This window comes from Adiantum capillus-veneris, chromosome 6 (assembly GCF_014529385.1).
Source record: "Adiantum capillus-veneris isolate H3 chromosome 6, ASM1452938v2, whole genome shotgun sequence".
Taxonomy (NCBI): domain Eukaryota; kingdom Viridiplantae; phylum Streptophyta; class Polypodiopsida; order Polypodiales; family Pteridaceae; genus Adiantum; species Adiantum capillus-veneris.
The window spans coordinates 109260540-109275831 of NC_140936.1; the positions used below are offsets into that span (position 1 = coordinate 109260540).

The following is a 15292-nucleotide window of genomic DNA, read 5'->3' on the forward strand; positions in this document are numbered from 1 at the left end:
AAACTTGTTCCAAAAGAAGTTGTCTTTCTTTTCTTTTTGTTCCTTAAAGTTGATATGCAAGGCAAAGGTGATGAAGTGAAAGATACAGACAAAAGAGGGAACAAATATAAACAATCTTGCAGCTTGAGAAAAGTGAGATTCTAGAGGAAGAGGAAATTGATGTTGCAGCTGAGAAGCAGGAGAGTTCAAATTTTGATGTGGCTCAATTTAGAGCTAGTACTATCATTGATGAGTCCATAGAGGAGGTAGAGGTGTCTAAGGCATCCCTTATTGTTCCAAACCTTCCCTACTTCTATATCAATGGAAAAGAATATATCCATATCCATCATATTCAATGTCTGCTTAATATGAAGGACTACTGTATTGCAACCAATTCGGAAGCTTCTGAGGTGGCCAAATATTTCATTGACACAGAAGAAGAGTCAAAAGAGGAGTTTTTGGCACTTGATCTTCACACATCCAATAAATTATTTCTTCCTGCTCCTGATGCACTTTCTCTATGCATGAAAAGAGTGGAAGAAGAGAAACCTACTCTCAAAGATGAGGATTTTGAGAAGAGACTTGTTGAACTTGGCATCCAATCTTTTGGCAGAGACTTTAAGCTAAAGGAAGTTGAAAAGGATGTTGACATAAGAGAGATGACTAGATCATGCAATATCCTTCAAAAAAAAGTCATTGCAGAGGATGAGTTGCAAAAGGTAGAATTAGTTTCACCTTGATCTCCCTTCCTAAAATTTTTCTTTTTTTCAAGTTTTTTTTAATTACTCATTATTTCTTGTTTTGCATATTGAACTCCTTGACAAAGACAATTTTCTTGGGAGAGCTAAAGGCTCGAGTGGGAAAGCAATAGAGGGCACTTCAAGAAGGGATGCCTCCTCTCTCATGCACTACATGCCTACATTGGATAGTGCCACCTTCTATGCTTTTCACATGCAGTATTCTGAAGATCCTGAGTTGCCAATATTTTCCTTGAAGATATTGTCACGGTTTATGGGGTGGGTACACTCCCCTTCAAATCAATGTAAACAAGATCATGCTACTTGAGAGAGCTGCAGCACTTAGAATATTTGGGTATGCTGCAAGATTCAATGCCTCAAGAGCAGGATACTTTCTTGGCTACTCTACCTATGCAGCAGCAGCTGAGGAGACAAATGTCAACCTTCTTGGAGGCTATAGAAGAAGAAAGTTTTTGAGATATATGGGTGACATGCCTAGTGATACCAAAAAAATCAAAAATTGATGTAAAATTGACAATATTTTGAGTAAAAATTTCTTTTTTGAATTTGGATGTCTTTAGAAAGACTCGGTACAAAGTTTCAAAGTGAAGCATTAATCTCCATTTGTGGTTGAGCAACATGGTTGTTTGATCTCATCCGTTGTAATTGCCTCCTATAGAATCAATTGAATAATTCCTTTAGTGCATTGCTCCTTCTTTGTCCCCCTCTCTTTCTCGCTTGAAAAATAAAGTCCTCGGTTGATAGTGAGATTTTTCCATTCCCTAAGTATTCTATGTTGCAAGGGATCCTTGTTTTGCAAAATATGATCCATGCAGGTACAGAATATGCTAAAAATTAAAAGAAAGGTTAGTTGAACTCATAGGATGCAAGGTAAAATACTATCGAGACTTTAAAAAGTAATTGAACATTCACCAAGTAATATGTGTATTTTGCTCCCCAAGCATCTGTGATAACAGTTATTAAAAGCTTTATTGTCTTTTTAAAGTCATCTGCATAAGTAGCAGAGCTAACTTGTTGTCTCAAAACTTTCAAAAGATTGTCGAGTTTCTTCAACACTTCCATGCGTTTGTTGGCTACATCTAATCTACTTTTGACATTGGTTGTTATTACACAAAGATCCTTCCAGCAGTCCTACTTAGCGTCAACTTGTTTATTGTCATGGTTGCTCAAAAGTCTTCTGGCTTTTGCTCCCACCCATTGAAACATCTTGCAAAACATCACCCATTCCTTTTAAAAGAGTACGATCTTTTTTTAAGTGCACTTGACCACCATGAAAACCCATTTGAGAGAGCAAAGCCTCGCATTTTTCTATGCACTCATCTGCAAGTTTACTTGGCTTAATAGAATATGCATAATCAAGATGGAGTCGAAGCAATTTGTCCAAGATTCTAATCTCTGCATGCATTGTACATATATGTACATTTTTTAAATCTATTGTTAGAATTGGATCCCAAATCATAGAAGACGATGGGTAGTCAATGACGTTCACACTATTTCTTGATGGTGGTTTTCCAACCTCATGTTCTACAAGCCATCCTTTTGTTCCGATGCTTGCCATGCAATACAGACATGGATACATGGTATTGGTACCTCCACATACACCAAACATGCACTTCAATGCTTTTAGATCGGCACTCAAGTGCCATTCTACAATAAAGTCACACGTGCCATCTACACGGAGTTGTTCACCTATATTTTGGTCATGTATAACAAAAGGGATATCGATCTGCAAAAAGAGTCATTTCATGTATCGGGATTTTCTACTGGTATTTGAGCTGCTCCGATCCACCAAATCTCCATTTCTAATTGAGTTTTGTGGTATGGGGAATCAAGCTTACCCTAGCTATAATCCAATGCTCTATTCATTAGGAATATGCATACTCTTTTCATTTTTTGACATTTTTGAATTTGAGCTTCATCCAATTTTATAATAAATATAAGTTTTCATTCACAATCTACTTCTCGCATGTTATAGTATCTCACCATAGTCGATTGAACTTTTTTTATACTCATCCAAATGTTATTAAAAACATTATACTCAAAAAAAAAATTCTTTTCTGTTTTTCCTATGGCACCGTTCCTTCTATATGATACTACTCTCCAAAATGTTCAGGTATTTCTTCGTTTAACAGAATCCTTACTTTCCCAACATTGTGAGACCTAAACAACCCAAAAGCTTTAATTTTGTAATACTTTAAAACCTGAAATCGGGTTTTAGAGATGGCCCTGTAACCCCTTCTACTCACCCCCACTGTGTCACAAACTTCTTGCATTTGAGAAGGTTGGACCAATAAACCCATATCTTTCAGTAAATTTCAAAATACCAATTTCTTCTAAGTTTGATTTTCAGGAAGTTTCAAAAGTTTCAAAATGTCACTTTGTTCATTACCTCATTCAAAATTCTCACCCTTTCTTGAACATTGGACATATCAAATCTTAAAAGGCTAGTCACAAGTTCTCTAGTAATTTTTAATCTTTTTTTTCTTTGTCCAGAACCTTTTGTTAAGTTTACTATATCTCTCATTTGTTTCACTCGTGCTCTTAATCCTATTGGAGTTTCTTTTAAAGTCTGAAGCTAATGATTTTCTTGTTTGAGAGACTCTATTTGATTTTCAAGTTCTAAAATTCTTGTTGCATTTGAAGACAAAGCAGTTTTGAGATATTGAATGTAATGTGTATGATCAATGTGTAAATAAGATAGCTTAGAACTATATCCTAGTAAGCCATCAACACCATCTCCAACAAATCTCATCAAATCATGAGGTGTGTGAAAAGATGGATACCCCAGTGCTAGGATCCGGTGGATACAAGCTCCCATTTGTCCATATATCAATGTGTTTCTTTCTCTCGTTGCGAAGTTGTTGTGCTTCATTTGCAATTGTAACTGGTCTTTGATAAACACTCCGTGTAGTAGCATATTATTGGCTTAGCTTAATATTAAAGTATAAGCCCAAATAGGGTAATTGTCTCCATCCAATCTATCCTCAGTAACAAGCATCTCAAACACATCTGTGTTGTTGTCAGTCATGGTAAATGTTGCACCTAATGTGAAAACTGTCCGAAAAAAGGAGAAACGAAGCGGGAACAACACGTGCTATATAGCACAAACCGCAAAAGAATGTAAAGGACTTGTTATGCAAAAAATGGCACTGACAAAAAATTTGCACAAAAAATGACGAAATAGCCTATACAGTATTGTCTGTAGTGGAAACGGAGGTGAAATGAGCCTGAATCAAAAATCTGAGGGGACTAGGTCTACAAGCTCACCCGAAATTTTTGTCGACCTACGAACACTCACCAAAAGCTCACTGAGATCGAAGAAAGTAAACAGGCGTATGTTGAAGCTACACGAAGGAAGCTCAAGGCACACAACAAAGAGTGTGTTACTTAGTGTCCAATGAAAAAATAGATAGCCCTAGAATGGTGGACATATATACAATGCACGGAGGAAAAAACATCCGAAAGAGAGAAAAAATACCCGAACGGTCCTAAGTGTGTTCACGCACATCATTACCACATGTATATGGTAACAATAAGAGCCAATATCTTATTCTACAAGCATTGTTCAATTAATACAGAGTCAAGGTTATATCAAAATCAACTAGTCCAATAAGCAAGATATCACATAATTACCAGGTTAGAAGATCAATACCTTCAAAACATATCAAGAGCAAACAAATTCATGTGCAAGTGTGACACTATTACGATCTTCATCATTGTTCTATCTACATTCTTTATAGAGAACATATTGTCAAAGTGTTGCAGAAGTGTGGATAATGAGAAAACACGACAGAGAGGAGAGCGAACACCGCTAGAGAGAGTATTGGCAATCCAATAACCATATCAAGGACATAGAAATCGCTCAAGTTCCCATAACCTATGCAAAATAAATTAGCCAGTTAGAAAATAAGAGTAGAGATGTTGTTAAGAGAGTTAGTAGGATCAACCACTCTGTACATCTGGTTTTTCCCAACGTAAAATATATCCCCTAAAAGGAGATCATTGTCCCATTACATGCATCAACGTAAGCGATTATCAATAGCCCAAATATGCATACTTGATGTTGCATTTTATCAAGTACGATTATCATGGCATCCCATTAAAGCAAACCAAGTTTACATATTCAAGTGTATTATATATCCATCCAATAAGTTACAACATATCAGAGGGTAGCAAATACGTGGATGTAAACCCTATGCAAAATCTATCAAAACCTATCAAAGCTCTCACTAGAAAAAAGAAGGGTAGCTCCTATTACCCTCCTTTATATCTTACATACCTAAGAAAGTCTTCAAATCCCAAACTCGATATAATGAGACGCTCAATAGTTCCAACACAAAGCAACCAAGAATGTCAAGAAATAATTCAGAGCACAAGAGGATACTTCCTTAATAAACCCATTAACAGAACCCGAAATCATTAACATGTCAAGAGGGAAACTACTGCAGAAATATGTTTGGATTTCATGTAGATTTCACTTCAAAAACAAAACGATTATAGTCCTGACATAATCCTGCCAACCTCTAGGCTAGTGGATTCAAGATTCAAGCTAGACACATCATACAAGTCTAATCACCTCAAATCAATATGCAAAAAGAAAGTAACCACTATTTTTCCTTTTAGAAGCAAAATGCCCACTTGAGATTTAGTGACAGACTCCACAAGCACCTAATTTTCCTTGCCCTCGGCCAAGGAGTTTACTCAAAGAAGGATAAACGCAAAACTAGATTACACGTTCAAACTGTTACAAGGCAATTCAATGCTAAGTGAGGAGTCCCACGTTTATAAATTTCCTATAGGGTCTTAGGAATGTTCCTACGACGTCTCTCTCTCTCTCTCTCTCTCTCTCTCTCTCTCTCTCTCTCTCTCTCTCTCTCTCTCTCTCTCTCTCTCGTGGAGATATAACGTGCACATATATTTATTTATTTATTCGTTTATACACACACACACACACACATACACATGCACATGTATATGTGTGTGTGTGTGTGTGTGTGTGTGTGTACACATATACATATATTGTATATATGTGTAGCTGTATATGTATATACATATATTTGTATATGTGTATGTATATACATGTATATGTGTGTGTATATACATATATATGTGTGTATATGTATATGTATATATATGCATATATACATACATACACATACATATAGGTTTCTGAAGCTAGAGCCTTTGAAACAATGCCATTATGCTACACCTATTCAATATAGTTGCAGAGCAACGATCCATCTCCAGCAATGTGAGATCATAACTATTAAAAAAAAGGACGACACCCATCTGTGGAGAATCGCGCAAAGGTCATTCAGCTACCTTTTCCCTTCTCTCTCTCTATTTATTCACCCATTGAGTGAGAGAGAGAGAGAGAGAGAGAGAGAGAGAAGAAGAGAGTTTTAACGTCGTAGGAAACTATCCCAAGAGACCTTAAAGATCTAGCTGACGAGGAGTTGAACTCAAGACCTGTTATTCAAGAGGGAAATGGCATAACCAATCTACCACACTTGGGTGATAGAAACATTTTCCTCTTGAGAGAGAGATTGGCTCATCCAGAAACAGCATTCCTATTGCACGAGGCAGGAAATCCTCGTATAAAGACACTGATGATGACATGGCCTTGGTTTGAGAACACCTTGGAAAACTGATAAGAATACCTGAAACCAACTATAAAAGAGACATTTTGTGGCCGTGTATAGCAGCTTCACAACGAAGTTCATCTTTTACTCCACGTTAAACGACAAACTGGTCCTTGTATGAACTCAATCTTCCTGGTTAAGTCCCACAGGTCAATTGAAGAGGCACTGAATTTCAAGGGAGCAAGCATGGCTACCACCAAAAAATACTCCAAAAGCACATTTTCTCATACCTCAGATTCATGATCCTTGTTTTGAGCAGGCAAAAAAACAAGCCTAATGCGTTCGTATTGACCTTCGACAAGCTCGTGGCACTCTGAAATGGGGATCATTAACTTCCTCTCCTGAATCTTGTGGTCTACTGCCTGCTCCTTTATGATGTCTACTTGCTTTTACAGATACAGGTGATGTCTCAAGACGCTGCTGCCGCCAGTTCTTCCACCCATTGAGAATCGCACGAAGGTCATTCAGCTTTGCACTCAACCCTTTGCAGCACGTGGCATGCATTGTGTAAGCCTTTGTCATGTCAGTGAACATGATACCACAAAACCCACCGAAGTATTGTGTATCCAAGAAACGTAAATTCATGCCAATGCTCTTGAATGTGTCCTCATACTTGATTGCATTAAAAACCTCTTGGTCAGCCATCTTTGAACTCCTCCTCCTTTCACTGTACCAGTACTTGTAAAAAGTTAGTGTCTTCTCATTGGCCCGCACATATGTAAAGCCTGCATTGGGTTTGTTTCTAATATCCCAAGGTTTTCCATTAAAGCGATCACATGCAATTTGCATGTCTGCTTTTGATTCATGTCGTAGCTGAGGAAATGGATCACGTAACCATATTACATCTGCATCCTACCACAAAGACCAATCATGAGCTCACCTGTCAGAGGTATGTAGTGGGACTTTCCCTCAAAAAACCCTCAAGTATTTACACATGAGAAACAACACAGATGAATGAGTTGCAATGTAAGATGGTACACTTAATAAAATGTGCAGCTGATTACCATAAAACAAATCCTTGCAATGTCCAACAACAAGCTGCTGAAAAACAAAAACAGTGTCTTAAAAGCTAGAAGATATGGCTGTGATTCACGAGTGCAAAGGTGACACCTTATCCAAAAAAATTTGGTTGTCAAGATTGAAATCGAAATAGGATCTGTATTACTATTCAAGATTGAAATTGAAGGAGGATCTGTATTAGTAATGCAGATCCTCCTTTCAGTTGATTAAGTGGAGAATTTTCTACATATCCAGAGAATGTTACCCTTCCGAAATTGCCAAGCCTCAGGTTCCAAATTAAACAGTGGCCACAACAGACATGCACTCTGATGAATTCTTTCAGTAGATTTCCTGGCGCCAGATTTAGCATTGCAACGAAGTTTCCTTTAAAGAAAGCACTAGGGAAATGTCAAAATAAGGTTAAGCTGTGTTTTCAAATGCAGCCGCCCACCTTATAAAGAACTCTCAGAGAATATGCACACTAGATGAAAACAGCTCTTCATGCACGAAAGCCTAACACATAATTGAAAATAAGCATCGAAGCTACTTTCTATTAAAGAGATATACCGTAAAAATGAAGCTGTAGTTCATTTCCAGCACTGTTTCCAAAAACTTGATTCTCCTCCATATCATCTTGATGTAATCATGGCTAAGCAAGGCCTGTTCCCCAGAAAAATCAACCCCTCCTGTTTTGACTTTGAGACAGTGAGGGTGGATTTCCAAGCATCGATCATAGGCCTTTTGGTCCAGACACACAATTATCAAGTGTTGCAGAAGCCTCTGTGTTCCATCCCCGTGCTGAAAGCTCTCGAGGAAAATGTCAATCATTGTGTTGTTCTCTGCCCATGCAGCATTTAATGTTGTGATAATTACTGTCCTGTCAGGCATTGAGGCCTTCTCAAATACCGCCTTCAACTTTTCTTCATACTGCAAGGTACGGAACGAGATACTAACCACTTAGAAAAGGTCACATGTCCAAAGAGATTAAGCAACTGACAGCACACTGTTTTGAAATAAATCATCAGCTGTTAAATCTCTCTATTACGTCTTTTAACTATCTTGCGGATGATGAATTTATTTAAAACAAGGAGACAACAGTATCATTAACCAAAATTAGGCTTAATCTCAGCTGCCTTGGGCTGCCAGTAGGAGTCTAAAGGCAAAATGGATAAGAAATCCTACGCAATCAAACATGTTGTCTCAACATCAATGCCTCTCAATAGGTAATTATCAAACTTCTACTTGTACATCATATGGACCATAGTTACCACCGATTACAGCTCTTTCAGCATACTAAAAACTTCTTTTGACAGCATATGAAGCAAAGCTGATGACACACCATTCAAACAGGATTTCCACTGCAGCAATAGGTAATAACCGAAATGTTTATCTCATGTGTTTTGCACACAGTAGGCCTTGACCAAAGGTCTAGGAAGGGAATCAGAAAATTTAAAGATTACACAACAAGTTTGAATGCAGCCTTCCGTGATTGATTTCAGCTCACATTGATCAAAGCATTTTCTGCTGCTGAACAGGTTGAAGAAAAAGCTTTATTTGCCTACTTTTCTGTGCTCGACTTTCTCTAAATGATTAAATTGCACAGTGAGCACAGATATATACTGGCATAAAGGAAACTGCAGGGATGCAAATCAAGCCATATCTCGCATAGGGTTTTGCCAGACAGATAACTTTGAAACATGCATTCATTATCCTAGCTTACACGAGCTCAAATACACAGAGTCTGCTATAGTCGAAAAATCAGCAGGCCACAATATCTAGCTATCCTGAATGAAAATATACCATAATACAAAACGCAGGCACTTACTGGCACGACGTTGGCGTCATCATTATCTATGCCAAAGAGCATAGTGCGGTTCTGTTCAGGAAGGAGGATTTCATGGAAGCTTGAGGAGGACAAAGCAAAATAGGAGACCATGAAGAAAGCTGCACAGCAAAGAGCTGCCCCGACCTCTTTGCCCCGGCCACAATTGCCGTGTTTCTCGCCGCTGTTGATGGATGTGCCCTTGAAGGTCTCCATGGATCAGCTAAGAAATGATTCTCTCTCTCTCTCTCTCTCTCTCTCTCTCTCTCTCCTCTGTGTGTGTGTGTGTGTGTGTGTGAGAGAGAGAGAGAGAGAGAGAGTGTGAGTGCGCGTGCGCGCGAAGCGTTACACGGCTATGAGACACAAACGCAGGGAGGGGCCCGAGTGGGAACTCTTGTGGTCCATGGAGAAAAGCTTCAAAAAGAGAGTGCGACGGAAAGCGATGCACGAGCTGAAATGCTGTCGTTCAAAAAAAATGTTTAAAAGGCATTCATGCCACGTGGCTCTATTCTGTATCTATACTCTATATCTACTAGTGTGGCCGGTGGCCGAAGGCCGGCCGCCTCTCTGTCTCTCTCTCTCCCCCCCTGCGTGCGCACTGTAGCCCGAGATGCAGGGCCACACTGTCGGATAAAAGAAATTGCGCCACGTGGCCTCCTGAATATCTCTCTGCTTAATATATAGAATAGATATCTATATCTATATCTTATCTTACTATATACTAAAGGACGTTGAACACCCTAAAAATAGGGAGCTGTATATGGTTGACACATGGCAGCAGCTTTTCACTTCAAGAGAGAGAGAGAGAGAGAGAGTGAGGCCCTTTTCCGTCCGTAGGACGGGTGTTGCACTAACGTAATATATTTGGTGCAGTCGAAGAACCCCGCCGTTCTCGGTCCTTTGATGATGGATATAGCACCGGAGGCATAAAGCATGTGACCCTCTATTATAGCACCGGAGCCTTTGATGATGGATATAGCACCGGAGGCATAAAGCGTGTGACTGACTGACGTAATATAGTTGGCGCAGTCGAAGAACCCCGCCGTTCTCGGTCCTTTGATGATGGATATAGCACCGGAGGCATAAAGTGTGTGACCCTCTATATCTATACTGGTTTTCCAGTGCCACGTGTCGCACTTTCCTTTATCCGGCTACAGTGAGGACAGTGCCCTCGCAGGGGGGGCAGAGAGAGAGAGAGAGAGAGAGAGAGAGAGAGAGAGAGAGAGAGGCGGCCGAAGGCCGCCGGCCACACTAGTCCTTAGAGGAATCGTATGCATCCCCTTTAGAAGGAATCGACGGTCCATACATGTTTCTTTATGCATAAAATCGACGGTCCATACATGTTTCTCTATGCATAAAATCGCAAACATGCCATCGGGGTCGTAATCTAGTGGTTAAGGTGGTTGTGTGGGTGTGTAAGCCTTAAGGACCCATGTTTGTACCTCTAGAAAAAACTAGAATGCTTCATTAGCCGCATTTGTATTGAATTGAAGTGAGTCTGAGGGTAAGAGAAAACAAGAGAGAGAGAGAGAGAGAGAGAGAGAGAGAGAGAGAGAGAGAGAGAGAGCTTGTGCTTTGTCCTCCACAAATCCTACTACCTTAAGGTGACATGGTCCTGTATTTACAACACCACGATCTTGATGTCCCAATTTTGATATTTCTAAATATGTCCTTAGCTTTTAAATTGTATTATTTCTTTGAATCAATCTCGCTCAATTCTGTTGCATTCTTGTCCTGGCTTGTTGAGCCAAAGGCTCGTTTCCCCTCCTTGAGGGAACAAGCCACCACGTGGCAGAGAGAGAGAGAGAGAGAGAGAGAGAGAGAGAGAGAAGCGGCCGAAGGCCGCCGGCCACACCAGTCTTTATAGGAATCGTATGCATCCCCTTTAGAAGGAATCGACGGTCCATACATGTTTCTTTATGCATAAAATCGCAAACATAAAATCGACGGTCCATACATGTTTCTCTATGCATAAAATCGCAAACATGCCATCGGGGTCGTAATCTAGTGGTTAAGGTGGTTGTGTGGGTGTGTAAGCCTTAAGGACCCATGTTTGTACCTCTAGAAAAAACTAGAATGCTTCATTAGCCCCATTTGTGTTGAATTGAAGTGAGTCTGAGGGTAAGAGAAAACAAGAACCTAAAAGAGAAAAGCTGTGTGTGTGTGTGTGTGAGAGAGAGAGAGAGAGAGCTTGTGCTTTGTCTTCCACAAATCCTACTACCTTAAGGTGACATGGTCCTGTATTTACAACACCACGATCTTGATGTCCCAATTTCGATATTTCTAAATATGTCCGTAGCTTTTAAATTGTATTAATTCTTTGAATCAATCTCGCTCAATTCTCTTGCATTCTTGTCCTGGCTTGTTGAGCCAAAGGCTCGTTTCCCCTCCTTGAGGGAACAAGCCACCACGTGGCAGATGCTTCAAATTTATTTTTTTAAATGTTGTGAAAAGCTCTGAAAAAAAGCCGCCATGAAAAGGGAGAGAGAGAGAGAGAGAGAGAGAGAGAGAGAGAGAGAGAGAGCTTGTGCTTTGTCTTCCACAAATCCTACTCCCTTAAGGTGACATGGTCCTGTATTTACAACACCACGATCTTGATGTCCCAATTTTGATATTTCTAAATATGTCCTGAGCTTTTCAATTGTATTAATTCTTTGAATCAATCTCGCTCAATTCTGTTGCATTCTTGTCCTGGCTTGTTGAGCCAATGGCTCGTTTCCCCTCCTTGAGGAAACAAGCCACCACGTGGCAGATGCTTCAAATTTATTTTTTTAAACGTTGTGAAAAGCTGTGAAAAAAAAGCCGCCATGAAAAGGGGGAGAGAGAGAGAGAGAGAGAGAGCTTGTGCTTTGTCTTCCACAAATCCTACTACCTTAAGGTGACATGGTCCTGTATTTACAACACCACCTTGATGTCCCAATTTTTATGTTTCTAAATATGTCCTTAGCTTTTAAATTGTAATAATTCTTTGAATCAATCTCGCTCAATTCTGTTGCATTCTTGTCCTTACTTGGTGAGCCAAAGGCTCGTTTTCCCTCCTTGAGGGAACAAGCCACCACGTGGCAGATGCTTCAAATTTAAATTTTTTTAAACATTGTGAAAAGCTGTGAAAAAAAAGCCGCCATGAAAAGCTACCATGTAATAAAAGCAGGTTCAGTTCGTAGGTTCGCATAGGTTCGCAAGTTCACAGAGGCAGTTCGAAATTCTTCAGGTTTGTCTTGTCTCTGGCCACTCTTTTTAGAGAGAGAGAGAGAGAGAGAGAGAGAGAGAGAGAGAGAGAGAGAGAGAGAGAGAGAGAGAGATTCCATGCCAATAGTTCGAAGATGGGCAGTAGAGCCACAAAAGACATACTTGGTGGCCTTGGTGAGAGCGTTGAAGACCATTGAGGATTCTATGTCTCTCCAGCAATGGAGAAAAAGGTCTCCGCATTATCTAATGCTATGGGACATCTTTTCTCCCAATCAAGGAGCTCAAAGGATGACTAGAGTTTCTTTCTTCGTCTGATTGATTTTTCCTAGTGAGAAACCATCAAGACAAAAGTATAGTGACCAAATTTGGAGAGATATACTTGCTTTGCGTCTACTGAATCAGCCTATAGCTTTTTGGCCTTACTCTTGTTGCGTGTATCCCGTAATCAGTGCATTCGAAGAGGTGACATTCCAAAAAGGAAGCTCCTAAAGCATTTTTTGTGCTTTCTCAAGAGCACCACATTTGGCATACATATCGACCAAGACAGTGGCAAGCATGACATCTTTTTTCAACAACCTCTATCTGCTAACAGTATAATTGTAAATTGTTGTGCCCATATGAGTAACTTGCATAGAGCCACATGGCTTCAAGATTCATGCGTAGGTGATTGCATCTACTGAGAACAGACTAGAGCTTTCACTTTTGGAAAATCCAACAATCCAAGAGTCCACACTTCGGATAGGAAGCTAAAAACAACTTAGAGCTTTCTCGCCATGCTCTTGTTGTGCGTATTCCACGACCAGTGCATTGCAATGCTGCTTTCTGGAAAAAAAATCTGGAGAGAATCCCTCACTTTGCATCTACTAAAAACAAACTAGGGATTTTTGGCCTTGGGAAAATCTTGCAATCAATGCATTCCAAGAGTCCACACTCCAGACAGAAAGCCCCTCAAGCACTTTCATAGAGCCACATGCCTTCAAGATGTAAGCATAGCCTTCAAGACGACATTATAGGTGACTGAATTAGGAGAGATACACCTACTTTGCATCTACTAAAAACAGCCTAGAGCTTTCTGGCCCTGCTCTTGTTGCACACATCCCACAATTGGTGCATTCCAAGAGCCAACATTTCGGTCAGGAAGCTCCTCGACCACTTTTTGTGCTTTCTCAAGTGCACCACATTTGGCATACATAACGACCAAGGAATTGCCGAGCACAACTTTTTTTTTCAACAACAGCCCCCCATTGCATGTGGTAAAAACAACCCAGAGCTTTCTTGCCATATCGAGTTTGGGCATAGCGTTCTCCAAGAGATAACATCACAGAGAGGATGCCCGTCTAAACTTTTTGTGCTTCCATGAGGGCATAACATTTTGCATACATATCAACTAAAGCACTACCAAACACAACATCATTAAGCAACAATCCCTAACTACCAATCTCATCGAGAATTCTCTCACCCATATCAATACAAGGTGCAAGCACTATTGCATTTGGCCAAACCATCCCAAAGCTTTCTTTCCACGTCCATATTGGGCATATCCAAAGATCAACAAGCTCCAAGAGATGACATCCTAGAGATCATGTAATTTTGCATTAAACAAAAACAGTTCCGAGCTTCGTCAACCAGCCTAAACTCTTTGTCCTTTTGTAAGGGCATAAAATTTGGTATACATGCCAGTCAAAGCATTGCCAAACATGACATCAATAGGCAACATGACCTACCTTTCATAAGGGCACCATAGTTGGCATACTTATTGACCAAAGCATTTCCAAGTGCAACATGTTTCGCCAATAGCCTTTTACTAGCAAACTCATTGTGAATTCTCTCACCCATTTGCAGGCCTCGTATAGGGCCACACACCTTCAAGGTGCAAGCATACATGATTGTAGTTGGAGAAAGGCCTTCCCTTTCCATCTAGTAAAAATAGCCCAGAGCTTACTTGCCATGGCCCAGCCTGGGAATATCCTGCAATGAACGTGCTCCAAGAGATGACATCCTGGAGAGGATGTCCATATAAACCTTTTGTGCTTACGAGAGGGCACCACAATTGGCATACATATCAAGTAAGGCACTGCCAAACATGACATCATTAGGCAACAGCCTCTGACTAGCAATCTCATCGAGAATTCTCTCACCCGTGTCAACACAAGGTGCAAGCACCGTTGTGTTTGGTCAAAACTACTCAGAGCTTCCTTGCCATGGCTATATTGGGCATATCAAAAAATCAATAAGCTCCAAGAGATTACATCCTAGAGACCACATCATTTTGCATTAAACAAAAATAGTTTTATGCTTTGTCAACCACCCCTTGCTGGGCATAACCTGCTATAAGAGCACTCCAAGACATTTAGTTTGGCTCCTACTATAAGAGCACTCTATAAGATTTCATATGGCAAAGAAACCCTCACTTCACATCTCAGCTTGGAGCTCCCTTCCACGGCCATGCCACTCATATCCCACAATCAACGCATTCTAGAACGTGACATTCTGCATAGAAATCTCATCCAAAACTTTTTGTGCTTTCATAAGGGCACCACATTTGGCATGCATATTGACTAAAGCGGTGCCAAGCACAACATGTTTGGCCAACAGTCTTTGACGGAGCATAGTTGATCGCAATTGGAGAAAGTTCTTCCTTTCGTAGGTGTTAAAAACAGTTCAGAGCTTCCTTGCAATGGCCAACTTGGGCATATCCTGCAATGAGCGTGCTCCAAAATACGACATTGTTAAGAGGATGCCCATCTGACCTTTTCATGCTTTTGTGAGGACATAACATTAGGCATACATGCCAATCAAATCACTACCAAACATGACATCATTAGGCAACAGTCTTTGCCTTTCATAAGGGCACCGCATTTGGCACATATATCGACCAAAGCATTTCTAAGCACAACAAGTGT

General features: G+C 40.2%; 1 protein-coding gene across 3 annotated transcripts; it reads right to left on the reverse strand.

The window, feature by feature from the left end:
• Positions 1 to 5979: 5979 nt before the first annotated feature.
• Positions 5980 to 9566, reverse strand: LOC147456067 (uncharacterized protein At4g15970-like). Of its 3 annotated transcripts, none has more exons than XM_086514637.1 (4): positions 9204 to 9566; positions 7946 to 8305; positions 7384 to 7417; positions 5980 to 7224 (listed from the first exon to the last, which is right to left on the reverse strand). In XM_086514637.1, exons 1-4 carry the CDS (start codon positions 9414 to 9416, stop codon positions 6653 to 6655), a joined length of 1179 nt encoding a protein of 392 aa, XP_086370763.1. In that variant the 5' UTR covers positions 9417 to 9566; the 3' UTR covers positions 5980 to 6652. The 3 variants fall into 3 exon arrangements, with proteins under 3 accessions (XP_086370763.1, XP_086370762.1, XP_086370764.1); XM_086514636.1 differs by having other exon boundaries at positions 7384 to 7420; XM_086514638.1 differs by lacking the exon at positions 7384 to 7417 and having other exon boundaries at positions 5980 to 7231; positions 9204 to 9559.
• Positions 9567 to 15292: the final 5726 nt, after the last annotated feature.